This window comes from Bos indicus, chromosome 16 (assembly GCF_029378745.1).
Source record: "Bos indicus isolate NIAB-ARS_2022 breed Sahiwal x Tharparkar chromosome 16, NIAB-ARS_B.indTharparkar_mat_pri_1.0, whole genome shotgun sequence".
Lineage (NCBI taxonomy): Eukaryota > Metazoa > Chordata > Mammalia > Artiodactyla > Bovidae > Bos > Bos indicus.
Window position 1 is genome coordinate 55,303,321 of NC_091775.1, and position 26,672 is coordinate 55,329,992.

Below are 26,672 nucleotides of genomic sequence, written 5' to 3' on the forward strand. Positions count from 1 at the left end.
GTAACTTCTCCTTTTTCATTTCTAATTTTATTGATTTGAATCTTCTCTGTTTTTTTACTTAAAGTGTCTGGCTAAAGGTTTACCATTTTTGTTTGTCCTTTCATTCTAATCATAAATGGGTGTTGAATTTTGTCAAAAGATTATTCTACATCTATCGATATTTTTTCATAGATGTTTTTCATTCTTCAGTTGGTTAATGTGGTGTGTCATGCTGATTGATTTGCATATACTGAAGAATCCTTGCATCCCTGGGGTGAATCCCATTTGATCATGGTGTATGATCTTTTTGATTTAGTTGGGTTCTATTGATATCTGGTAGTGTTTTGTTAAGGATTTTTGTGCCTATGGTCATTGGTGATATTGGCCGGTAATTTTCTTTTTTGAGCGTATCTTTGTGTGGTTATCATGGTGTATGATCTTTTTGATACATTGCTGGATTCTATTGATATCTGGTAGTGTTTTGTTAAGGATTTTTGTGCCTGTGGTCATTGGTGATATTGGCCAGTAATTTTCTTTTTTGAGCGTATCTTTGTGTGGCTTTGGTATCGGGGAGATAGTGGTGCCATAAAATGAACTTGGGAGTGTTTCTTACTCTACAGCTTGATGAAAGAGGAGGAGGATAGGTGTTAACTCTTTAAATGTTTGATAGAATTCTCCTGTGGAGCCATCTGGTCCTGGACTTTTGTTTTCTGGAAGTTTTTAAATCACAGTTTCAAATTTTCAGTTTTCCTGGAGAAGGAAATGGCAACCCACTCCAGTACTCTTGCCTGGAGAATCCCATGGAGGGAGGAGCCTAGTAGGCTACAGCCCATGGGGTCGCAAAGAGTCGGACACGACTGAACGACTTCACTTTTACTTTTCAATTGTAGTGTTTGTGTTTGGTCTGTTCATGTTTTCTCTTACTTCCTGGTTCAGTTTTAGAAAGTTGTACCTTTCTAAGGATTTGTCCATTTCTTGTAAGTTGTCCATTTTACTAGTAAATAGTTGCTTGTGGGAGTCTGTCGATCCTCTGTGTTTGTGATGTCAGTTGTAACTTATCTGTTTTCACTTCTAATTTTATTGATATGAGTCCTCTCCCTCTTTTTCTTGATAAGTCTGGATAAAGGTTTATCAATTTTGCTATCAGTTTTTAGTCTCATTGATATAAAAAACAAAACTCACTGATCTCTTTTATTGTTTTCATTTCTATCTCATTTATTTCTGCTCTCATCTTTAAGATTTCTTTCCTTGTACTAACTTTTGTACTAACCGTGTATAACTAGTTTCTGTTAGTTTTTTATTACCAAGTTAACAATCCCTACTTGTCAAAGTAATTTTTATCCTTGGTCTGATCTATAAGCAAGTAGCCTAGGAGATCTGAGGCTCAGAATGTCTATCCCGAGAGTTAACTCCAATCTCTCCTGTGCATTCTCCAACCTTCCCAGCAGTGGCTGAGACTTATGGACACAGCAGGAGAAGCATGAGGACTGGTCATGTCCAGGATCATGATCTGAATCAGCAGTGAGGGCCCTACCAAGAGCTCTTCAATGGCTCATTGAACACTGAGTATGTTCCCCTTTCTGTGTATTACCCAGTGATCAGCCTCAGAAATAAGTGCAAAGGGAAGAGACAACCCAGAAAGAATACAGAACTTGATTAAATGGTAATGTTTCATATCATAGACAATTCAGTGCCTTAATCTTTTATCAGCGTCTGGAGACTCCTGATGTATAAAATGAGAAAACTGAATAATACCTCAGAGAAACAGCAGTAAGTTTACACTGAGAGCCTCTTTATTTTTGACCATATCTTTAGAAACATCCAACCATGGGTAACTTCATATGTCAAAAGCTCCAAATCCACCTAATGAATTTAGGTTCATCTTTCTGGCTCTTTAGGACACTTGTCCTCCAAGCCCCCTTTTCCTCTCAGAATCAACTTTTCCCTCTGCAATCCTGCACCTTTGCTGAATCACTTTTTCTTCTCATATTCACATTGAGAAGGTATCTGAAACCATGAGTTTCTATTCCCTTATGATGCAACTCTGTACTAGCTTTTAGTATCCAACAAAATTTGTCATATAGGCAGTCAACTAGGCAAGGATATTTCCCTGGTATATAATGGGCTCAGGATGATAGAATGCATGACCTTCACACTGTGGACAGGAGATAGAGCTAATCCAAATGGTCCTGGGACGTCCTAAATCCTTCAGAATCTCAAACAGTTCAGCCCGACACTGTGCAAGTCTCTGTGGTTGATGGAGTCCCCTAGAGAGCAAACTGTCCTGAGGTACAGGATACAGCTCTTTATTTAAACTGGGCAGTGCAGAGGTGTGTCGCAGCATCTTCTCCATGATAGCCATGGAGAGGAGGTTTCCACACATGCTGAAGGACTTGAGCTGGAAGCAATGGCTCAGGGCAGGCAGGATGGCTTCAAGATGGACGTCACTAATCCCACACATGTTTAAGTCCAGTTTTTCAAGTGTGCCTGCAACTTTCTCCAGCAGAACTGAGAGGCGCTCAGCATTGGCGTATGTCAGGAGGTCACCAGTCAGATCCAGGCTCTTTAGCTGACTGATGTTTGGACATTGGGACAGATGGGTCAAGTCTGAATCCGTAAGGAGAGAGTGAATTATAGCAAGGTTATCCAAGGGAGTCATCAGGCACCTGGGGAGAAAAATAGCTGTCTTTTAAAATCTGGGGTGGACTGTAACCTCAAGTTAAGAGATAAAAGATCTGTTCAAGGCCAAGTGTGGTCTGACCATCTGATAATGATCAAACCCAGAATGCCCAATTTTATTTCAACCAGAATCATTTCATCCTCCTTGTGTGACTGGATTAAATACATACAGTCTCAAATACTCTCTTTCATTAGGTGTCAAGAACAGTAAAACATATTCCACTTCATTATGAGGATGAATAAACATAATGGAATAGACTAAAACAAATTCAGGAGAGCCTGACATCTTGTTGCAACCAAGTACGTGCTGTGCTGTGCTTAACTGCAGTCAAGTCCAACTCTTTGTGACCACATGGTTTGTAGCCTGCCAGGCTCCTCAGTCCATGGGGATTCTCCAGGCAAGAATACTGTGGTGGAGATTGTCTCCAGGGGATCTTCCCAACCCAGGGATCGAACCCAGGTCTCCCACATTGCAGGCAGATTCTTTACCATCTGAGCCACTAAGGAAGCCCTAATAAAGTATGAGCATCACTGAATTTTGGTCGTAAGAGACATACTTAAGGGGCGGTCCTAAGATTGTAGAGCAATAGGACAGGGAGACCACTCTCTCCCCCACAAATTCATCAAAAGATTGTTTGAATGCCAAGCAACTTCCACAAACCAACTTCTGAACACTGCTGGAGGACACCAGGCACCCGGGAAGGCAGCCCATTCTCTTTGAAAGGAGGTAGGACAAAATATAAAAGACAAAAAGAGAAACAAAAGAGGGATGGAAACCTGTCCCGGGGAGGGAGTCGTGAAGGACAAGTTTCCAAACACCAGGAAACCCTCTCACTGGCAGGTCTGTGGGGAGTTTTGGAATCTCAGAGGGCAGCATAACCGAGAGGGCGGAAAAAAAAAATAACACTGAATATGCACCTAACTGCAACTCCCAGCAGAGAAGTAGCCCAGAATTTTGCATCCGCTACCACCGAGTGGGGGCTGAACAGGGAGGCGTGGACTGCATGCTTAGGGTAAGGACTGGGCCTGAATGCCCTGAGGACAATCTGAGGGAGCTAACTTGAGATAGCAACTGAAACTGTGGGATAGCCAGAAACAGAAAAAAAAAAGAGAGAGAGAGAAGGTACATTCCCTTGAAAAGTTCTAACCCAAGGTGCAGCCTGGCCTACTCACAGAACACAGGGCTGAGCGAACACCAAAGGAGAGCTAGCTGGCTGTGGACCGGCCCATCCCCTCGCCAGAGGAAGAGAGGCAGGCGGGCAACAGCCAGAGTCAGAAGACAAGGGGCAATTTCAGCCCCAGAGATGGCATCCTACACCAAACTGTGAGCAGGCTCCCAGTTGCTAACCAAGTCTTCCTGGGATCCTGGATGACTGACATCTGCCAGGAGGGTCTCAGCCAGAGATCAGCTCCCCAGAGGAGACACATGGCACACCTGAGACGGTGCTCTTGCAGTGCACCCAGGAAACTGAGCAGGGACCGGGGAGGTGATTAAGACACACTGGCCACCCGGGACAGTGCACTCACCAAGCATTGGTCGCCTGAGCTGCTTGGACCTGGGAAGGGCACAAAACACACGCCCACCTGAATCTGTGCCTTTGCGGCATACTTGAGAACCTGAACCTGAGCAGTTTAGCCCTCAGAAGTGCACAAAACCCAGGGCCCACTTAGGACAGTTCCCCTATAGAGCAACCTGGAGCCTGAGCAGTGTAGAAAGCACAGGCTGTGGTGAGCTGAGGCAAACCCAGTGTCGTCCATACACTGCAAATTCCCCACACACGCCAGTGATATTTGTTTACAGTGTTTCTCCCTCCCCATATCCCAACTGAACAAGTGAGCCTAAATAAATGATCACCTTCGCCCCCTTGTGCCAGGGTGGAAATTAGAAACTGAAGAGACTTGCAAACAGAAGAAGCCAAAATAAAGAAGAGAGACCCGCCCTGGAAGTGACAGGTGCAACAGATTAAAACCCTGTAGTTAGCATTGACTAAGCATTGGAAGGGGCCTATAGACCTTGAGAAGAAGTATAAGCTGGAACAAGGAACTATCTGAAACTAAACTGACTCCACACTGCCCTCAACAGCTCCAGAGAAATTCCTAGATACAGTCTCACTATTATCACTTTTTAATTTTTTAGTTCTTTATTACTCCTTTAATTTTCATTTTTAAAACTTACTATTACTTTTCAAAAGACCCTATTTTTAAAGCAAATTTCATATATATTTGTTATAGTTTTTGTGATTGATTTTGCTTTGTATTTTTAATATTGTATCTTTGAGAGTCTAACCTCTACTCTAGATTTTTAAGCTTTGCTTTTTGGTATTTGTTATCAATTTTGTACCTTTAAGAATCTATCTTCAGTACCCATTTTTACTTAGGGATATGATCACTGAATTGGTTGCTCTCTCCCCTTTTGACTCTCCCTTTTCTCCCCCGGGTCACCTCTTTCTCCTCCCTCCTCCTTCTCTTCTCTACTTAACTCTGTGAATTTCTCTGGGTGTTCTTCGCTGTGGAGAACACATAAGAGAACTGATTACTGGCTAGACTGGTCTCTCCCCTTTTGACTCCCCCTCTTCTCCTCCTGGTCACCTCTATCTCCCTCCTTCCTCTTCTCTTCTTTGTGTAACTCTGTGAACCTCTCTGGGTGTCCCTCACTGTGCAGAATCTTTTCACCATTAACCTAGATGATTTATCATCTGTGCTGTATAGATGGAGAAGTCTTGAGGCTACTGTAAGAATAAGACTGAAAGCCAGAGGCAGGAGGCTTAAATCCAAAACTTGACAACACCAGAAAACTCCTGACTTGAGGGAACATTAATCTACAAGAGCTCATCCGAAAGCCTCCTTATCTGCACTGAAACCAAGCTCCACCCAAGAGCCAACAAGTTCCAGAGCAAGACAGTGCCATGCTAATTCTCCAGCAATGCAGGAACAGAGCCCTGAGAGTTAAAATATAGGCTGCCCAAAGTCACACCAAAGACATAGACACTTCAAAGCTCACTACTGGACACTTCATTGCACTCCAGAGAGAAGAGATCCAACTCCACCCACCAAAACACCAACAACAAGCTTCCCTAAATGGGAAACCTTAACAATCCACTAGTCCAATTCCACTCACAAGGAGCAACCTCTACAATAAAGAGGAACCACAAACTTCCAGCATACATAAAGGCCACCCCAAACACAGCAATCTAAACAAAATAAAAAGGCAGAAAAATATCCAGCAGGTAAAGGAACATGATAAATGCCCACCAAACCAAACAAAAGAGGAGGAGATAGCGAGTCTATCTGAAAAGAATTCAGAATAATGATAGTAAAGATGATCCAAAATCTTGAAAACAAAATGGAGTTACAGGTAAATGGACTAGAGAAAAGGATTGAGAAGATGCAAGAAATATTTAACAAAGACCTAGAAGAAATAAAAAAGAGTCAATCAATAATGAATAATGCAATAACTGAGATCAAAAGCACTCTGGAGGGAAGCAACAATAGAATAGCTGAGACAGAAGATAGGATAAGTGAAATGGAAGGTAGAATGGTGGAAATAAAGGAAACAGACAGGAAAAAAGAACTAAAAGAAATGAGGACAACCTCAGAGACCTCTGGGACAATGGTAAACACCCAAACATTCAAACCATAGGACTCCCAGAAGAAGAAGACAAAAAGAAAGGCCATGAGAAAATACCTGAGGAGAGAGCAGTTGAAAACTTCCCTAAAATGGGGAAGGAAATAGCGACCCAAGTCCAAGAAACCCAGAGAATCCCAAACAGGATAAACCTAAGGCGAAACACCCCAAGACACATATTAATAAAATTAACACAGATCAAACACAAAGAACAAATATTAAAAGCAGCAAGGGGAAAGCAACAAATAACACCCAAGGGGATTCCCATAAGGATAACAGCTGATCTTTCAATAGAAACTCTTCAGGCCAGGAGGGAATAGCAGGACATACTTAAAGTGATAAAAGGAAATAACCTACAGCCCAGATTACTGTACCCAGCAAAGATCTCATTCAAATATGAAGGAGAAATCAAAAGCTTTACAGACAAGCAAAAGCTGAGAGAATTCAGCACCACCAAACCAGCTCTCCAACAAATGCTAAAGGATCTTCTCTAGACAGGAAACACAAAAAGGGTGTATAAACTCAAACCCAAAACAATAAAGTAAATGGCGACAGGATCATACTTATCAATAATTATGTTAAACGTAAATTGGTTGAATCCCCCAACCAAAAGACAAAGACTGGCTGAATGGATACAAAAATAAGACCCCTATATATGTTGCCTACAAGAGACCCAACTCAAAACAAGGGACACATACGGACTGAAAGTGAAGGGTTGGAGAAAGATATTCCATGCAAATAGAGACCAAAAGAAAGCAGGAGTAGCAATACTGATATCAGATAAAACAGACTTTAAAACAAAGGCTGTGAAAAGAGACAAAGGACAACACTACATAATGATGAAAGAATCAATCCAAGAAGAAGATATAACAATAATAAATATCAGTTCAGTTCAGTTCAGTCCCTCAGTCGTGTCCGACTCTTTGCGACCCCATGAATCGCAGCACACCAGGCCTCCCTGTCCATTACCAACTCCCGGAGTTCACTCAGACTCACGTCCATCGAGTCAGTGATGCCATCCAGCCATCTCATCCTCTGTCGTCCCTTTCTGCTCCTGCCCCCAATCCCACCCAGCATCAGAGTCTTTTCCAATGAGTCAACTCTTTGCATGAGGTGGCCAAAGTACTGGAGTTTCAGCTTTAGCATCATTCCTTCCAAAGAAATCCCAGGGCTGATCTCCTTCAGAATGGACTGGTTGGATCTCCTTGCAGTCCAAGGGACTCTCAAGAGTCTTCTCCAACACCACAGTTCAAAAGCATCAATTCTTCAGCACTCAGCTTTCTTTACAGTCCAACTCTCACATCTATACATGACCACTGGAAAAACCATAGCCTTGACTAGCCAGACCTTTGTTGGCAAAGTAATGTCTCTGCTTTTCAATATGCTATCTAGGTTGGTCAAAACTTTCTTTCCAAGGAGTAAGCATCTTTTAATTTCATAGCTGCAGTCACCATCTGCAGTGATTTTGGAGCCCCCAAAAATAAAGTCTGACACTGTTTTCACTGTTTCCCCATCTATTTGCCATGAAGTGATGGGACCAGATGCCATGATCTTTGTTTTCTGAATGGAGCTTTAAGCTAACTTTTTCACTCTCCACTTTCACTTTCATCAAGAGGCTTTTTAGTTCCTCTTCACTTTCTGCCATACAGGTGGTGTCATCTGTATACCTGAGGTTATTGAAATCATAGCGCATAGCATGGGCAGCCGCAACTGGCGCACATAGCACGGCCGAGATAAGCTACCCCACGTCCAAGGTCAGGGGCGGCGGCCAGGAGGAGCTACCCCACGTCCGAGGTCAGGGGCGGCGGCCAACAGTGCCAGGCTGTGACAGTGCAGGAGCAGCCGAGAGGAGCGACCCCACGCCCGAGGCCAAGGGCAGTGGCCGGGAGGAGCAACCCCATGTCCAATCAGCGGTGGCTTCACGGGTGCAGGAGGGCCTAGAGGAGCTATCCCACGTTCAAGGTCGGGGGGGCAGCGGTGAGGAGATACCCCTCGTCCAAGGTAAGGAGCAGCGGCTGTGCTTTGCTGGAGCAGCCGTGAAGAGATATCCCACTCCCAAGGTAAGAGAAACCCAAGTAAGACGGTAGGTGTTGCAAGAGGGCATCAGAGGGCAGACACACTGAAACCATACTCACAGAAAACTAGTCAATCTAATCACACTAGGACCACAGCCTTGTCTAACTCAATGAAACTAAGCCATGCCCATGGGGCAACCCAAAACAGGCGGGTCATGGTGGAGAGATGTGACAGAATGTGGTCCACTGGAGGAAGGAATGGCAAACCACTTCAGTATTCTTGCCTTGAGAACCCCATGAACAGTATGAACAGGCAAAAAGATAGGATACTGAAAGAGAAACTCCCCAGGTCAGTAGGTGCCCAATATGCTACTGGAGATCAGTAGAGAAATAACTCCAGAAAGAATGAAGGGATGGAGCCAAAGCAAAAATAATACCCAGTTGTGGATATGACTGGTGATAGAAACAAGGTCCGATGCTGTAAAGAGAAATATTGCATAGGAACCTGGAATGTTAGGTTCATGAATCAAGGCAAATTGAAAGTGGTCAAACAAGAGATGGCAAGAGTGAACGTCGACATTCTAGGAATCAGTGAACTAAAATGGACCAGAATGGGTGAATCTAACTCAGATGACCATTATATCTACTACTGGGGACAGGAATCCCTTAGAAGAAATGGAGTAGCCATCATGGTCAACAAAAGAGTTCGAAATGCAGTACTTGGATGCAATCTCAAAAACGACAGAATAATCTCTGTTCGTTTCCAAGGCAAACCATTCAATATCACAGTAATCCAAGTCTATGCCCCAACCAGTAACGCTGAAAAAGCTGAAGTTGAACAATTCTATGAAGACCAACAAGACCTTTTAGAACTAACAACCAAAAAAGATGTCCTTTTCATTATAGGGGACTGGAATGCAAAAGTAGGAAGTCAAGAAACACCTGGAATAACAGGAAAATTTGGCCTTGGAATATGGAACAAAGCAGGGCAAAGACTAATAGAGTTTTGCCAAGAAAATGCACTGGTCATAGCAAACACCTTCTTCCAACAACACAAAAGAAGACTCTGCACATGGACGTCACCAGATGGTCAACACCGAAATCAGATTGATTATATTCTTTGCAGCCACAGATGGAGAAGCTCTATACAGTCAGCAAAAACAAGACCAGGAGCTGACTGTGGCTCTGATCATGAACTCCTTATTGCCAAATTCAGACTGAAATTGAAGACAGTAGGGAAAACCACTAGACCATTCAGGTATGACCTAAATCACATCCCTTATGACTATACAGTGGAAGTGAGAAATAGATTTAAGGGACTAGATCTGATAGATAAGAGTGCCTGATGAACTATGGACTGAGGTTCGTGACACTGTAAGGGAGACAGGGATCAAGACCATCCCCATGGAAAAGAAATGCAAAAATGCAAAATGGCTGTCTGTGGAGGCCTTACAAATAGCTGTGAAAAGAAGAGAAGTGAAAAGCAAAGGAGAAAAGAAAGATATAAGCATCTGAATGCAGAGTTCCAAAGAATAGCAAGAAGAGATAAGAAAGCCTTCCTCAGTGATCAATTCAAAGAAATAGGGGAAAACAACAGAGTGGGAAAGACTAGAGATCTCTTCAAGAAAATTAGAGATACCAAGGGAACATTTCACGCAAAGATGGGCTCAATAAAGGACAGAAATGGTATAGACCTAACAGATGCAGAAGATATTAAGAAGAGGTGGCAAGAATACACAGAAAAACTGTACAAAAAAGATCTTCATGACCCAGATAATCACGATGGTGTGATCACTCATCTAGAGCCAGACATCCTGGAATGTGAAGTCAAGTGGGCCTTAGAAAGCATCACTATGAACAAAGCTAATGGAGGTGATGGAACCCCAGTTGAGCTATTTCAAATCCTGAAAGATGATGCTGTGAAAGTGCTGCACTCAATATGCCAGCAAATTTGGAAAACTCAGCAGTGGCCACAGGACTGGAAAAGGTCAGTTTTCATTCCAATCCCAAAGAAAGGCAATGCCAAAGAATGCTCAGACTACTGCACAATTGCACTCATCTCACATGCTATTAAAGTAATGCTCAAAATTCTACAAGCCAGGCTTCAGCAATATGTGAATCGTGAACTTCCAGATGTTCAAGCTGGTTTTAGAAAAGGCAGAGGAACTAGAGATCAAATTGCCAACATCTGCTGGATCATGGAAAAAGCAAGAGAGTTCCAGAAAAACATCTATTTCTGCTTTATTGATTATGCCAAAGCCTGTGACTGTGTGGATCACAATAAACTGTGGAAATTATAAATATATATGCACCCAACATAGGAGTACCACAATATGTAAGGCAAATGCTAACAAGTATGAAAGAGGAAATTAACAATAACACAGTAATAGTGGAAGACTTTAATACCCCACTCACACCTATGGATAGATCAACTAAACATAAAATTGACAAGGAAACACAAACTTTAAATGATGCAATGGACCAAGTAGACCTAATTGATATCTATAGGATATTTCACCTCAAAACAACGAATTTCACCTTTTTCTCAAGTGCATATGGAACATTCTCCAAGACAGATCACATCCTTGGCCATAAATCTAACCTTGGTAAATTCAAAAAATTGAATCATTTCAAGCATCTTTTCTGATCACGATGCGGTAAGATTAGATGTCAACTGCAGGGAAAAAAAAAACTAATAAAAATACAAACATATGGAGGGTAAACAACATGCTTCTGAATAATCAACAAATCACAGAAGAAATCTAAAAAGAAATCAAAATATGCTTAGAAATGAATGAAAATGAAAACACGACCCAAAACCTATGGGATTCAGTAAAAGCAGTGCTAAGGGGAAGGTTCATAGCAATACAAGCTTACCTCAAAAAACAAAATAAAAGGCAAATAAATAACCTAATTTTACACTTAAAGCAACTAGAAAAAGAAGAAATGAAGAACCTCAGGGTTAGTAGAAGGAAAGAAATCATAGAAACTAGGGCAGAAATACATAAAAAAGAAACAAAGGAGACTATAGCAAAAATCAACAAAACTAAAAGCTGGTTCTTTGAGAAGATAAATGAAATAGACAAACCATTAGCCAGATCCATCAAGGAAAAAAAGGAGAATAATCAAATCCACAAAACTAGAAATGAAAATGGAGAAATCATGACAGACAACACAGAAATACAAAGGATCATTAGAGACTACTATCAGCAACTATATGACAACAAAATGGACAACTTGGAAGAAATGGATGAATTCTTAGAAAAGTATTACCTTCCAAAACTGAACCAGGAAGAAATAGAAAATCTTGACAGACCCATCATAGGCATGGAAATCAAAACTCTAATCAAAAATCTTCCAACAAACAAAAGCCCAGAACCAGACGGCTTTGTAGGTGTATTCTACCAAAAATTTAGAGAAGAGCTAACACCTATCTTAATCAAACTCTTCCAGAAAATTGCAGAGGAAGGTAAACTTCCAAACTCATTCTATGAGGCCACCATCACCCTAATACCAAAACTGGACAAAGATGTCACAAAAAAAGAAAACTACAGGCCAACATCACTGATGAACATAGATGCAAAAATCCTTAACAAAATTCTAGCAAACAGAATCCAAAAACACATTTTAAAAAATCATACATCATGACCAAGCGGGCATCCCAGTAATGCAAGGATTCTTCAATATTCGCAAATCAATCAATGTGATACACCACATTAACAAATTGAAAGATAAAAACCATATGATTATCTCAATAGATGCAAAGAAAGCCTTTGACAAAATTCAACATCAATTTATGATAAAAACCATCCAGAAAGCAGGCATAGAAGGAACATACCTCAACATATTAAAAGCCATATATGATAAACCCACAGTAAACATTATCCTGAATGGTGAAAAATTGAAAGCATTTCCCCTAAAGTCAGGAACAAGACAAGGGTGCCCACTTTCACCACTACTATTCAACATAGTTTTGGCCCCAGCAATCAGAGAAGAAAAAGAAATAAAAGGAATCCAGATTGGGAAAGAAGAAGTAACTCTTATTACTGTTTGCAGATGACATGATCCTCTACATAGAAAACCCTAAAGACACCACCAGAAAATTACTAGAGCTAATCAATGAATATAGTAAAGTGGCAGGATATAAAATCAACAAACAGAAATCCCTTGCATTACTATACACTAACAATGAGAAAACAGAAAGAGAAATTAAGGAAACAATTCCATTCACCATTGCAACGAAAAGAATAAAATACTTAGGAATAAATCTATCTAAAGAAACAAAAGATCCATATATAAATGCTATAAAACACTGATGAAAGATATCAAAGATGACACAAATAGAAGAAATATACCATGTTCATGAATTGGAAGAATCAATACAGTGAAAATGAGTATACTACCCAAAGCAATCTATAGATTCAATGCAATCCCTATCAAGCTATCAACAGTATTTTTCAAAGAACTAGAACAAATAATTTCACAGTTTGTATGGAAATACAAAAAACTCAAATAGCCAAATCAATCTTGAGAAAGAAGAATGGAACTGAAGGAATCAACCTGCCTGACTTCAGGCTATAATACAAAGCCACAGTCATTAAGACAGTATGGTACTGGCACAAAGATGGAAATATAGATCAATGGAACAAAATAGAAAGCCCAGAGAAAAATCCACGCACCTATGGACACCTTATCTTTGACAAAGGAGGCATGAATATACAATGGAGAAAGACAATCTCTTTAAAAAGTGGTGCTGGGAAAACTGGTCAACCACTTGTAAAAGAATGAAACTAGAACACTTTCTAACACCATACACGAAGATAAAATCAAAATAGATTAAAGATCTAAATGTAAGATGAGAAACTATAAAACTCTTAGAAGGAAACATAGGCAAAACAGTCTCTGACATAAATCACAGCAGGATCCTCTATGACCTACCCCCCAGAGTACTGGAAATAAAAGCAAAAATAAACAAATGGGACCTAATTAAAATTAAAAGCTTCTGCACAATGAAGGAAGCTATAAGCAAGGTTAAAAGACAGCTTTCAGAATGGGAGAAAATAATAGCAAATGAAGCAACTGACAAAGAATTTATCTCAAAAATATACAAGCAGCTCCTGCAGCTCAATTCCAGAAAAATAAACGATACAATCAAAAAATGGCCCAAAGAACTAAACAGACATTTCTCCAAAGAAGACATACAGATGGATAAAAAACACATGAAAGAATGCTCAACATCACTCATTATCAGAGAAATGCAAATCAAAACCACAATGAGGCACCATCTCACACCAGTCAGAATGGCTGCTATAAAAAAGTCTTCAAAAAATAAATACTGGAACAGGTGCAGAGAAAAGGGAACCCTCTTACACTGTTGGTGGGAATGCACACTGGTACAGCCACTATGGAAAACAGTGTGGAGATTCCTTAAATAAATGGAAATATAACTGCCATATGACCCAGCAATCCCACTGCTAGGCATACACACTGAGGAAACCAGAATTGAAAGAGACCTGTATACCCCAATGTTCATCACAGCACTGTTTACAATAGCTAGGACACGGAAGCAACCTAAATGTCCATCAGCAGACAAATGGATAAGAAAGCTGTTGTACATATACACAATGGAATAGTACTCAGCTCTTAAAAAGAATGCATTTGAATCAGTTTTAATGAGGTGTGTGAAACTGGAGCCTATTATACAAAGTGAAGTAAGTCAGAAAGAAAAACACCAATACAGTATATTAATGCATATGAGTGGAATTTAGAAAGATGGTAACGATGAACAAAAGAGACACAAATGTAAAGAACAGACTTTTGGATTTTATGGGAGAAAGCAAGAATGGGATGATTTGAGAGAATAGCCTTGAAACATGTATATTACCATATGTGAAATAGATCACCAGCCCAGGTTCGATGCATGAGACAGGATACTCAGGGCTGGTGCACTGAGATGACAGGATAGGGAGGGGAGGTGGGAGGGGGGTTCAGGATGGGGGACACAGGTACACCCATGGCTTATTCATGTCAATGTATGGCAAAAACCACAACAATATTGTAAAGTAATTTGCTTCCAATTAATATAAATAAATTAAAATTTTTTTTAAAGAGACTTACTCAAAGTGCTTGCTATTCAAGCTTACTTAGGCACATGATTTGACCTGAGGCAGTCTTATCTCAGCTTTCCCAGGTGGCTCAGTGGGTAAAAAATTAGCCTGCAGTGCAGGAGTCATAAGAGAGGTGAATTCAATCCCGGGTTGGGAAAATCCTCTGGAGAAGGGCATGGCAACCCACCCCATATTCATGCCTGAGAATCCCATGGATAGAGGAGCCTGGCAGGTTATAGTCCTTAGGGTTTTAAAGAGCCAGGCACAACTGAAGTGACTGAGCTTGCACACACACCCTTATCTCAAGGCATCTGGGTGATATGCATAGAGAATCAGTTTGGGGAAGATCCTACAACATCCATTGGAAGTAACAGTCCACAGTGGCTCACTTACATCCCTACATTATTTGTAAGGCACCTACCAATTTTTAAGATCTCTTTTGACTCCTGCTCTATTATCATCATCTCCTGAATCATGCATTTACTATATGTTAATTACCTTATCTGGATAAAAAGATAACCTGTTACAGACTTGGAATTTGAGACAGGTTCCTTGCAGTCACAAAACTGGAGAGCATGGAACTTTCATTAAGAAATGCTCAGGACTAATGCAAATTTCCCTTTTCAAAGTCCCCCTTCCCTTATCTATTTTTCCAAAGTCATCTAGGAAAGATATCTCTTCCTAATGGAGAAATTGTGCTGTGCCCAGTCGCTTCAGTCGTGTCCAACTCTTTGCAACCTATGGACTGTAGCTGGCCAGGCTCCTCTGTCCATGGCATTCTCCAGGCAAGGATACTGGAGTGGGTTGCCATGCCTTCCTTCAGTGGATCTTCCAGACCTAGGAATCGAACCCATATCTCCGGTATCTCTTGCACTGCAGGCAGGTTCTATACCCACTGAGGCACCTGGGAAGCCCAGTGAAAAAATTACATATCTACTACCCGTACATCCTAACACTTAGTCTGTATCTTCCTAAAAGAGTGGCCCTTTCCATATCCTCCATCCTAGTTTGGGCCGCTACCTTGATTTGGGTGGTTATATGATATCACACTGGATGGCATCACCGACTCAATGCCCATGAGTCTGGGTGAACTCCGGGAGTTGATGATGGACAGGGAGGCCTGGTGTGCCGCAATTCATGGGGTCGCAAAGAGTCAGACACGACTGAGCAACTGAACTGAACTGATGATATCACAGTATCAAAGGGAGGAGTGCTTTTGACTTTCTAGTGTTGGGTACACTGTTACCAGGCCAGTGGTGCACACTCACCTGAGCATCTGGTTCAGGCAGCCTTCAAGGAAGGAGGGAGTCTCCAAATACAGATCCCGGAGGTGGTACAACCTGCGGAACTGAGAGGTAATTTGGACAGCATGGTGATACTCTTCCTCCTCTTCAAATGCTAGCCCATGGATGTGGGAGAGATGGAGTCTCTGTATATTACTCATTTGGCCCAAGAAAGGAGCAAACATGGCCAGAGTGGACAGATGCCAAATGCAACTCACTTCCACTTCCTGAATACAGTCCAGTTGCACTATACCCAGGACCTGCACAATATTTTCTAAGGACATTGAAGCGATCTTCAGCTTATTAGAGCACAGGTGTATGGAAGCTTTTCTCTGCTCCACCCACCTAATGAGGTAGATGAGGAAGTCATCTATGGTACTTTCCTTGAAATGCAGTTCTATGAACACCTCTAAAGGAGCCAAGGGCTGCTCTGTCCTTGACCTGACCTCAGCTATTGGTGTCATTGATGAGCTTGAGGACACATGGACACTTGATCCAGACCACATTTTCCAGAAGTCCTGGCCAGTATTCCTTAAATCCAGCACCCGCAGTTTGCACCTCCTGTGGGGAAACAGCAGATTGGCTGTTTGAAGGAAACCACAGAATAAAACCACAGACTTGGAATTGAGGCTACACTCTGACTTCCCACCTGAGATTATACTTGACATTCCTACAGCCTTGCCCTCTTCTTTCCTCTCTGCCTCACCTTCCTGCTTTTCCCCTTCCATCCTTCCTCAGTCTCTGCTTCCAGTACCCATAAGAATCACTAGAAGGATGTCAGGCATGTTCTTTTAGGTTTCCTGGCATCTTAGGCACTCCTCTCACTGCCAGGAGGCGTTTCCCCAAAGTGAGCTCAGCAATAGCCAAGGACTCTGAGAGTCTTCATTGGCATCATCAAAAGTTTCTGGTCCATCCTTTGACCATTCACTCTCATGACCCCAAGTGTTTCTTCATGATGTCTAGCAACCTACTGGGCTACCTGGATTTGACTTACTTGGAATGATTTTTCTGGGCAAGCAGGATATCAAGACCATCCAGAACTGCTTGTAAGGTCCCCAAGTGAGGCTTTTGCATCAGGCCCCCCAGAGGCAGACGGACAAAGGGCCAGGCATACACCATGGCCTTCAGGGTCTCACTTCGACTCCCACAGAAGGCTTCCATGAAGAGTGGGGGGAAGAGTTCGATGGGCAGATACTCCAGAGCTGTGATGGCCAAGGCCTCATCCCTCAGCAGGCTCACTGCTGCCAGGTTCAAGAGTCTGGGTCGGGTCTGGAGACTCATCCTGACTTGGTTCCAAAAGGAATCCTGTGGGTACTTCCAAGGAACAAGACATTTTTTTCAGGCAAATCAGGAACACACTTCAGTTTGTTTCTCCCCACCCTTGAGAGGAACCTACTCAGGGCCAAGGCCACTGCTCTAGTGGTGGTGGAATTGTTGCAGGAAGAGCCAATTCTCTCTCCAAAATAGATCTCTCTCATTGACTTGAATCTGTTGCTTTTGTTATTACAATCATACATAATGGCCTGCTTCAGGGAACCCTGGCCCTCTGCCTGAAGACTAAACTAAAAGCATCTTTTTTCAGCTCACAGGGAGATAATTTGCCCCTACCCAACTGTGAATGACTGCAAGAATGAAGAGATTAACACACCCCTTTCCCAAGGATGGACATTCCAGGAGATACTTGCAAGATATTATTGCCTTTCTACTTTACTTTCTCAACTCCTCCTCCTCTCTATTCTATAAAAGAATCTGGCACCCAGCCTCCAGCAAGATGGTTATTTTGAGACATTAGTTTGCCATCTTCTTGGTCAGGCTGTTTTCTGAATAAAAGTCATATTCCTTGCCTCAACACCTAGTCTCTCATCTCTTGAATTTATTGGCCTGTTGTGAGAGTGAGCAGACCAGGCTTGGATCTGGTGATAGAAGTGCCTTAGTGCCAGTTGCCTGTCACAAGTAGAGGGGGAAAAAATGCAACCACTGATTCATCCACTGCTTTGCTTAATAATGTTCCACTGGTGAGTAGTTACTGGGAGCTGGAGGCTGAGCTTCATCCTTTCAGAAAAAAAATGCTTAAAATATCACTTATAGCCTTAAAAGTATGGGAATAAAAGCATCATGTGGACCACACAGCTTCCATCTTGAGTTCCCACAGTTAACTGGGGTGGGAAAGGTGAGGAGATACCCCTAAAATGAATGCTGTATGTGTACAAATTAAATATTTTAAATTTCAGGAAATAAAATTCCAAGCAAACATCTTTCATTAAAAGGGGCATCTGCTTGATTAAGACATTTAAAAATGATATAAACCAAAGCACCAATCCAAATATTTGGGATTAAGTCTAAACTACTTTAGAGGCCAAACCAAAACCTTAAATGAGTACACCTGAAAATATACTTTTATTCATTTATTTTTATTTATTCATTTTGGCCACATCACCTGTAGGATCTTTGTTCCTGGACCAGAGCTTGAACAAGTTCCCCCTGCAGTGGAAGAGCAGAACCTTAACCACTGGAGCCCCAGGGAAGTCTCAAGAAATACTTTTTAAAAGCTCTCCTGCCATCCCAAGGTGCATGCCACCATTCAACACCAGTTGATCATGGGTAAAATGAAGGTGTCTATAGTCCGTAACTCACCAGCTCTGATGTGGGTGGCAGGCTACTCAGATCTCAGACATGATGGAGAGCCCAGGTGGTGCCTCTGGAGCTGGAAGATTCTGTATCCTTTCTTTAGTACTGAGGGCTTTTATAGACTTTTCTAATCACATCTTATTCTTTCCTACTACAAACAGCCAATCAGAAAATGATACCTGATAATGTTTCACACTGCCCCTCTGGTTAATCCTGATTGAGTCTTTGTCAATCTGCAGAGGAATGAATGGAATCAGATTACATTCAGGGAAGATAAAGAATGAGGGAGGGCTATTGAAGTCAAAGGCTCCTTCCTAGGTTCATTCTAGAAACATTGATTGGGCTTTACCAATACCAGTAGTAGTAGCTGTGGGTGTGAAACCAGGAAGGAGTTATTGATTTGTGACAGCAGATAAGATGAAACTTTAAAGCATCACTGGGGATCTTTGGCATTAAAAATTATCAAAATGTCCAAGAATTAAAGCTACTTCACAAAGACAGTAGTGTTGTTCTGAAAAGAAGTAAAATAAGCTATCCACTTATCAAGTGTCACTTAGATATTGTGTGACACATGGAGATCAGGAATCTATTCAGGAAGGAAAGTGAAAAGTGAAGTCGTGTCTGACTCTTTGCGGCCCCATGGACTGGGGGCCCACCAGGCTCCTCCATCCATGGATTTCTCCAGGCAAGGGTACTGGAGTGGGTTGCCATTTCCTTCTCCAGGGGAATCTTCCCAACCCAGGGATCAAACCCGGGTCTCCCGCATTGTAGGCAGACACTTTACCATCTGAGCCACCAGGGAAGTCCATTCAGGAAGGAAAGGGAAGTGCTTTGGGAGATGTGATTGGTTTTCCAATCTTAGGTCAAGACTTCTCTGAAGGAGATCAGTTCAAAATCACATTGAGAAGGGTGGAGGCTAGGTAGTTGGAACTGGGCATTTCAAAACTGAAAATGTAACTCAAATAGTGTAAAATGAACTTTCTTTTCCTCTCTCTTGGGGAAGAAGAAGATTTAAATCCTTTTCTCTGGGTTGTGTTTGTAAATTAAAGGGAGTGACTAAAAGGAAACTGTGTCACTTTTGAGGGTGTTCTCTCCCAGAAATTTGGTATCACCACAAATTGGCTTGAAAACATTATTTGCTTTCATTTTAAAATTTTTAAATGAGAAATTGAAACTGAGTGGGGCCCTGTGGGTCTCCCAAGCACAGAGGTCTTTCTGTCTCCCCTTTCTTGTAGGCAAAACTTAAGCCTCCATGAGCTTACCTGAGTTCCCAGGGATGGATTCCAACAGTTGCTAATCAAGGGAGGATCAGGCAAGAAATCACCTAAGGAAAGATTAAAGGGACCTTAGAAGCTCATCAAGTTTAGGAGACCAGAACACCCTAGACCCTGCACACACCCTAATCTTATCAGAGACCCAACCTTTGACTCACTGTTATCAAAACTCTCATCAAGTTCTCTGAGTTTAAGACACATCATAGTTTTTGAGGCAGAAGCCTGGTGTGTCTACCTTTGCCTAACAAGGCAATAAAGCTAGGTTTTTCTACTTCACCCCAAACTCTTCCTTCAGGATTTCAATGTCATGTTGGAATAATAGCAGATCATGAGCCTGTTAAGGGAGCAAAGGCAGTGCTTTTGGGGATATGGTTGGGTCCCTAGGGTTTAGTCATGGCTTCTCTGATGGATAGCAGATCAAAATCACAGTGAGTAGTGAAGGAGGATTCAGGCAGTCTGGAGCCAGGGCATTCCTAAAGGGACCCTGTAATGACTCAAAACAGTTTAAATTATGATTGTATTGTATTCTTCGGGAGCGACCGGCGCACTAAGCGCGGGCGGCTGCGACCGGCGCACTAAGCACGGGCGAGAAGCGACCCCACGTCCGAGGTCAGGGGCAGAAGCCCAGAGGACCTCATGCCCGAAGGGCGGCAGCCAAGAGGAGTTACCCCACGTCCGAGGTCAGGGGAAGTGGCCGAGAGTGCCAGGCTGTGACGGCGCAAGAACTGCCGAGAGGAGCTACCCCGTGTCCGAGGTCAAGGGCGGCGGCTGGGAGGAGCTACCCCGCGTCCGAGGTCAAGGGCGGCGGCTGGGAAGACGAACCCCACGTCAAAGGAGTGGTGGCTGTGTGGGCCCAGGAGGGCCTAGAGGAGCTATCCCATGGTGAAGGTCAGGAAGGGCGGCAGTGAGGAGATACCCCTCGTCCAAGATAAGGAGCAGCGGCTGCGCTTTGCTGGAGCAGCCATGCAGAGATACCCCGCGTCCAAGGTAAAAGAAACCCAAGTAAGACGGTAGGTGTTGCAAGAGAGCATCAGGGGGCAGACACACTGAAACCATACTCACAGAAGACTAGTCAATCTAATCACACTAGGACCACAGCCTTGTCTAACTCAATGAAACTAAGCCATGCCCATGGGGCAACCCAAGATGGGCGGGTCATGGTCGAGAGATCTGACAGAACGTGGTCCACTGGAGAAGGGAACGGCAAACCACTTCAGTATTCTTGCCCATCAGATCAAATCACATCAGTCACTCAGTCTTGTCCGACTCTTTGAGACCCCATGAATCCCAGCACGCCAGGCCTCCCTGTCCATCACCAACTCCCAGAGTTCACTCAGACTCACGTCCATCGAGTCAGTGATGCCATCCAGCCATCTCATCCTCTGTCGTCCCCTTCTCCTCCTGCCCCCAACCCCTCCCAGCATCAGAGTCTTTTCCAGTGAGACAACTCTTCGCATGAGATGGCCAAAGTACTGGAGTTTCAACTTTAGCATCATTCCTTCCAAAGAAATCCCAGGGCTGATCTCCTTCAGAATGGACTGGTTGGATCTCCTTGCAGTCCAGGAGACTCTCAAGAGTCTTCTCCAACACCACAGTTCAAAAGCATCAATTCTTCGGCGCTCAGCCTTCTTCACAGTCCAACTCTTACATCCATACATGACCACAGGAAAAACCATATTCTTGACTAGACGGACCTTTGTTGACAAAGTAATGTCTCTGCTTTTGAATATGCTATCTAGAATGGTCATAACTTTCCTTCCAAGGAGTAAGGGGCTTTTAATTGCAGGGCTGCAGTCACCATCTGCAGTGATTTTGGAGCCCAAAGTAATAAAGTCTGACACTGTTTCCACTGTTTCCCCACCTATTTCCCATGAAGTGATGGGACCAGATGCCATGATCTTCGTTTTCTGAATGTTGAGCTTTAAGCCAACTTTTTCACTCTCCACTTTCACTTTGATCAAGTGGCTCTTTATGTTCCTCTTCACTTTCTGCCATAAGGGTGGTGTCATCTGCTTATCTGAGGTTATTGGTATTTCTCCCGGCAATCTTGATTCCAGTTGTGTTTTTTCCAGTCCAGTGTTTCTCATGATGTACTCTGCATATAGGTTAAATAAGCAGGGTGACAATATACAGCCTTGACGTACTCCTTTTCCTATTTGGAACCAGTCTGTTGTTCCATGTCCAGTTCTAACTGTTGCTTCCTGACCTGCATACAAATTTCTCAAGAGGCAAGTCAGGTGGTCTGGTATTCCCATCTCTTTCAGAATTTTCCACAGTTTCTTGTGATTCTCACAGTCAAAGGCTTTGGCATAGTCAATAAAGCAGAAATAGATGTTTTTCTGGAACTCTCTTGCTTTTTCCATGGTCCAGAGGATGTTGAAAATTTGATCTCTGGTTCCTATGCCTTTTCTAAAACCAGCTTGAACATCAGGAAGTTCACGGTTCACATATTGCTGAAGCCTGGCTTGGAGAATTTTGAGCATTACTTTACTAGCGTGTGAGATGAGTGCAATTGTGCGATAGTTTGAGCAATCTTTGGTGTTGCCTTTCTTTGGGATTGGAATGAAAACTGACCTTTTCCAGTCCTGTGGCCACTGCTGAGTTTTCCAAATTTGCTGGCATATTGAGTGCAGCACTTTCACAGCATCATCTTTCAGGATTTGAAATAGCTTAACTGGAATTCTATCACCTCCACTAGCTTTGTTCATAGTGATGCTTTCTAAGGCCCACTTGACTTCACATTCCAGGATGTCTGGCTCTAGGTCAGTGATCACACCATCGTGATTATCTGGGTCATGAAGATATTTTTTGTACAGTTCTTCTGTGTATTCTTGCCACCTCTTCTTAATATCTTCTGCTTCTGTTAGGTCCATACCATTTCTGTCCTTTATCGAGCCCATCTTTGCATGAAATGTTCCTTTGGTATCTCTGATTTTCTTAAAGAGATCTCTAGTCTTTCCCATTCTGTTGTTTTCCTCTATTTCTTTGCATTGATCGCTGAAGAAGGCTTTCTCATCTCTTCTTGCTATTCTTTGGAACTCTGCATTCAGATGTTTAACTCTGCATTCAGATGTTTATATATTTCCTTTTTTCCTTTGCTTTTGGCTTCTCTTCTTTTCACAGCTATTTGTAAGGCCTCCCCAGACAGCCATTTTGCTTTTTTGCATTTCTTTTCCATGGGGATGGTCTTCATCCCTGTCTCCTGTACAATGTCACGAACCACATTCCATAGTTCATCAGGCACTCTATCAGATCTAGGCCCTTAAATCTATTTCTCACTTCCACTGTATAATCATAAGGGATTTGATTTAGGTCATACCTGAATGGTCTAGTGGTTTTCCCTACTGTCTTCAATTTCAGTCTGAATTTGGCAATAAGGAGTTCACAATCTGAGCTACAGTCAGCTCCTGGTCTTGTTTTTGCTGACTCTGTAGAGCTTCTCCATCTTTGGCTGCAAAGAATATAATCAATCTGAAATGGAGTAGCGATAATGGTCAACAAAGAGTCTGAAATGCAGTACTTGGATGCAATCTCAAAAACGACAGAATAATCTCTGTTCGTTTCCAAGGCAAACTATTCAATATCACAGTAATCCTAGTCTATGCCCCAACCAGTAACACTGAAGAAGCTGAAGTTGAATGGTTCTATGAAGACCTACAAGACCTTTTAGAACTAACACCCAAAAAAGATGTCCTTTTCATTATAGGGGACTGGAATGCAAAAGTAGGAAGTCAAGAAACACCTGGAGTAACAGGCAAATTTGGCCTTGGAATATGGAACAAATCAGGGCAAAGACTAATAGAGTTTTGCCAAGAAAATGCTCTGGTCATAACAAACACCCTCTTCCAACAACACAAGAGAAGACTCTCTACATGGACATCACCAGATGGTCAACACCGAAATCAGATTGATTCTTGCCCATGGACAGTATGAAAAGGCAAAATGATAGGATACTGAAAGAGGAACTCCCCAGGTCAGTAGGTGCCCAATATGCTACTGGAGATCAGTGGAGAAATAACTCTAGAAAGAATGAAGGGATGGAGCCAAAGCAAAAAAATACCCAGCTGTGGATGTGACTGGTGATAGAAGCAAGGTCCGATGCTGTAAAGAGAAATATTGCTTAGGAACCTGGAATGTCAGGTCCATGAATCAAGGCAAATTGGAAGTGGTCAAACAAGAGATGGCAAAAGTGAATGTCAATATTCTAGAAATCAGCGAACTAAAATGGACTGGAATGGGTGAATTTAACTCAGATGACCATTATATCTACTACTGCAGGCAGGAGTCCCTCAGAAGAAATGGAGTAGCCATCATGGTCAACAAAAGTGTCCGAAATGCAGTACTTGGATGCAGTCTCAAAAATGACAGAATGATCTCTTCGTTTCCAAGGCAAACCATTCAATATCACAGTAATCCAAGTCTATGCCCCAACCAGTAACACTGAAGAAGCTGAAGTTGAATGGTTCTATGAAGACCTACAAGACCTTTTAGAACTAACACCCAAAAAAGATGTCCTTTTTGTTAAAGGGGACTGGAATGCAAAAGTAGGAAGTCAAGAAATACCTGGAGTAACAGGCAAATTTGGCCTTGGAATACGGAATGAAGCAGGGCAAAGACTAATAGAGTTTTGCCAAGAAAATGCACTGGTCATAGCAAACACCCTCTTCCAACAACACAAGAGAAGCCTCTACACATGAACATCACCAGATGGTCAACACCGAAATCAGATTGATTATGTTCTTTGCAGCCAAGGATGGAGAAGCTCAAAAACAGTTAACAAAAACAAGACCAGGAGCTGACTGTGGCTCAGATCATGAACTCCTTATTGCCAAATTCAGACTGAAATTGAAGACAGTAGGGAAAACCACTAGACCATTCAGGTATGACCTAAATCAAATCCCTTATGATTATACAGTGGAAGTGAGAAATAGATTTAAGGGCCTAGATCTGATAGATAGAGTGCCTGATGAACTATGGAATGAGGTTCATGACATTGTACAGGAGACAGGGATGAAGACCATCCCCATGGAAAAGAAATGCAAAAAAGCAAAATGGCTATTCCAAAGAATAGCAAGAAGAGATAAGAAAGCCTTCCTCAGCGATCAATGCAAAGAAATAGAGGAAACAACAGAATGGGAAAGACTAGAGATCTCTTCAAGAAAATTAGAGATACCAAGGGGACATTTCATGCAAAGATGGGCTCTATAAAGGACAGAAATGGTATGGACCTAACAGAAGCAGAAGATATTAAGAAGAGGTGGCAAGAATACACAGAAAAACTGTACAAAAAGATCTTCACGACCCAGATAATCACCATGGTGTAATCAGACCTAGAGCCAGACATCCTGGAATGTGAAGTCAAGTGGGCCTTAGAAAGCATCACTACGAACAAAGCTAATGGAGGTGATGGAACCCCAGTTGAGCTATTTCAAATCCTGAAAGATGATGCTGTGAAAGTGCTGCACTCAATATGCCAGCAAATTTGGAAAACTCAGCAGTGGCCACAGGACTGGAAAAGGTCAGTTTTCATTCCAATCCCAAAGAATGGCAATGCCAAAGAATGCTCAAACTACTGCACAATTGCACTCATCTCACACGCTAGTAAAGTAATGCTCAAAATTCTCCAAGCCAGGCTTCAGCAATACGTGAACTGTGAACTTCCTGATGTTCAAGCTGGTTTTCGAAAAGGCAGAGGAACCAGAGATCAAATTTCCAACATCCTCTGGACCATGGAAAAAGCAAGAGAGTTCCAGAAAAACATCTATTTCTGCTTTATTGACTATGCCAAAGCCTTTGACTGTGAGAATCACAAGAAACTGTGGAAAATTCTGAAAGAGATGGGAATACCAGACCACCTGATCTGCCTCTTGAGAAATTTGTATGCAGGTCAGGAAGCAACAGTTAGAACTGGGCATAGAACAAGACTGGTTCCAAATAGGAAAAGGAGTATGTCAAGGCTGTATATTGTCACCCTGCTTATTTAACTTATATGCAGGGTACATCATGAGAAATGCTGGACTGGAAGAAACACAAGCTGGAATCAACATTGCCGGGAGAAATATCAATATCCTCAGATATGCAGATGACACCACCCTTATGGCAGAAAGTGAAGAGGAACATTAAGAGCCTCTTGATGAAAGTCAAAGTGGAGAGTGAAAAAGTTGGCTTAAAGCTCAACATTCAGAAAACGAAGATCATGGCATCCAGTCCCATCACTTCATGGGAAATAGATGGGGAAACAGTGGAAACAGTGTCAGACTTTATTATTTTGGGCTCTAAAATCACTGCAGATGGTGACTACAGCCTGAAATTAAAAGCCACTTACTCCTTGGAAGGAAAGTTATGACCAACCTAGATAGCATATTCAAAGGCAGAAACATTACTTTGCCAACAAAGGTCCGTCTAGTCAAGACTATGGTTTTTCCTGTGGTCATGTATGGATGTGAGAGTTGTACTGTGAAGAAGGCTGAGCACCAAAGAATTGATGCTTTTGAACTGTGGTGTTGGAGAAGACTCTTGAGAGTCCCTTGGACTGCAAGGAGATCCAACCAGTCCATTCTGAAGGAGATCAGCCCTGGGATTTCTTTGGAAGGAATGATGCTAAAGCTGAAACTCCAGTACTTTGGCCACCTCATGCAAAGAGTTGACTCATTGGAAAAGACTCTGATGCTGGGAGAGATTGGGGGCAGGAGGAGAAGGGGACGACAGAGGATGAGATGGCTGGATGGCATCACTGACTCGATGGACGTGAGTCTGAGTGAACTCTGGGAGTTGGTGATGGACAGGGAGGCCTGGCGTGCTGCGATTCATGGGGTCACAAAGAGTCACACAGGACTGAGCGACTGATCTGATCTGATAATGGAATATTACTCATGTGTTAAAAGGAATGAAATAAGGCCATTTACAGCAACATGGATGGACCTAGAGAGTGTCATACTGAGTGAAGTAAGTCAAACAGAGAAGTAAGTCAGAGAAAGAGAAATATCATATGACACTCCTTATATGTGGAATCTAAAAAGAAATGATACAAATAACTTAATTACAGAACAGAAAAAGACTCACAGACCTAGAAAATGAACTCA

The 26,672-nt window shown here is 42.4% G+C and overlaps 1 protein-coding gene across 2 annotated transcripts; it reads right to left on the bottom strand.

Annotated features, from left to right (window-relative positions):
- Nucleotides 1–1,775: 1,775 nt before the first annotated feature.
- On the bottom strand, nt 1,776–19,642 carry LOC139176417 (PRAME family member 12-like). Of its 2 annotated transcripts, none has more exons than XM_070768474.1 (5): nt 19,579–19,642; nt 18,323–18,549; nt 16,683–17,002; nt 15,674–16,249; nt 1,776–2,645 (listed from the first exon to the last, which is right to left on the bottom strand). In XM_070768474.1, the coding sequence occupies exons 3-5, from the start codon at nt 16,967–16,969 to the stop codon at nt 2,072–2,074; spliced, it is 1,437 nt and encodes a 478-aa protein (XP_070624575.1). In that variant the 5' UTR covers nt 16,970–17,002; nt 18,323–18,549; nt 19,579–19,642; the 3' UTR covers nt 1,776–2,071. The 2 variants fall into 2 exon arrangements, with proteins under 2 accessions (XP_070624575.1, XP_070624576.1); XM_070768475.1 differs by having other exon boundaries at nt 18,496–18,549; nt 19,579–19,636.
- Nucleotides 19,643–26,672: the final 7,030 nt, after the last annotated feature.

What these genes read in the sequence shown, in the direction of transcription:
- LOC139176417 (XM_070768474.1), bottom strand. Translation starts at nt 16,969, where the DNA reads ATGAGTCTCCAGACCCGACCCAGACTCTTGAACCTGGCAGCAGTGAGC. An exon ending in GCCCAGAAAAATCATTCCAA is followed by an intron (nt 16,250 to 16,682) that starts GTAAGTCAAATC and finishes GTTTCCCCACAG; the next exon opens with GAGGTGCAAACTGCGGGTGC. An exon ending in TGCCTGAACCAGATGCTCAG is followed by an intron (nt 2,646 to 15,673) that starts GTGAGTGTGCAC and finishes TTTTCTCCCCAG; the next exon opens with GTGCCTGATGACTCCCTTGG.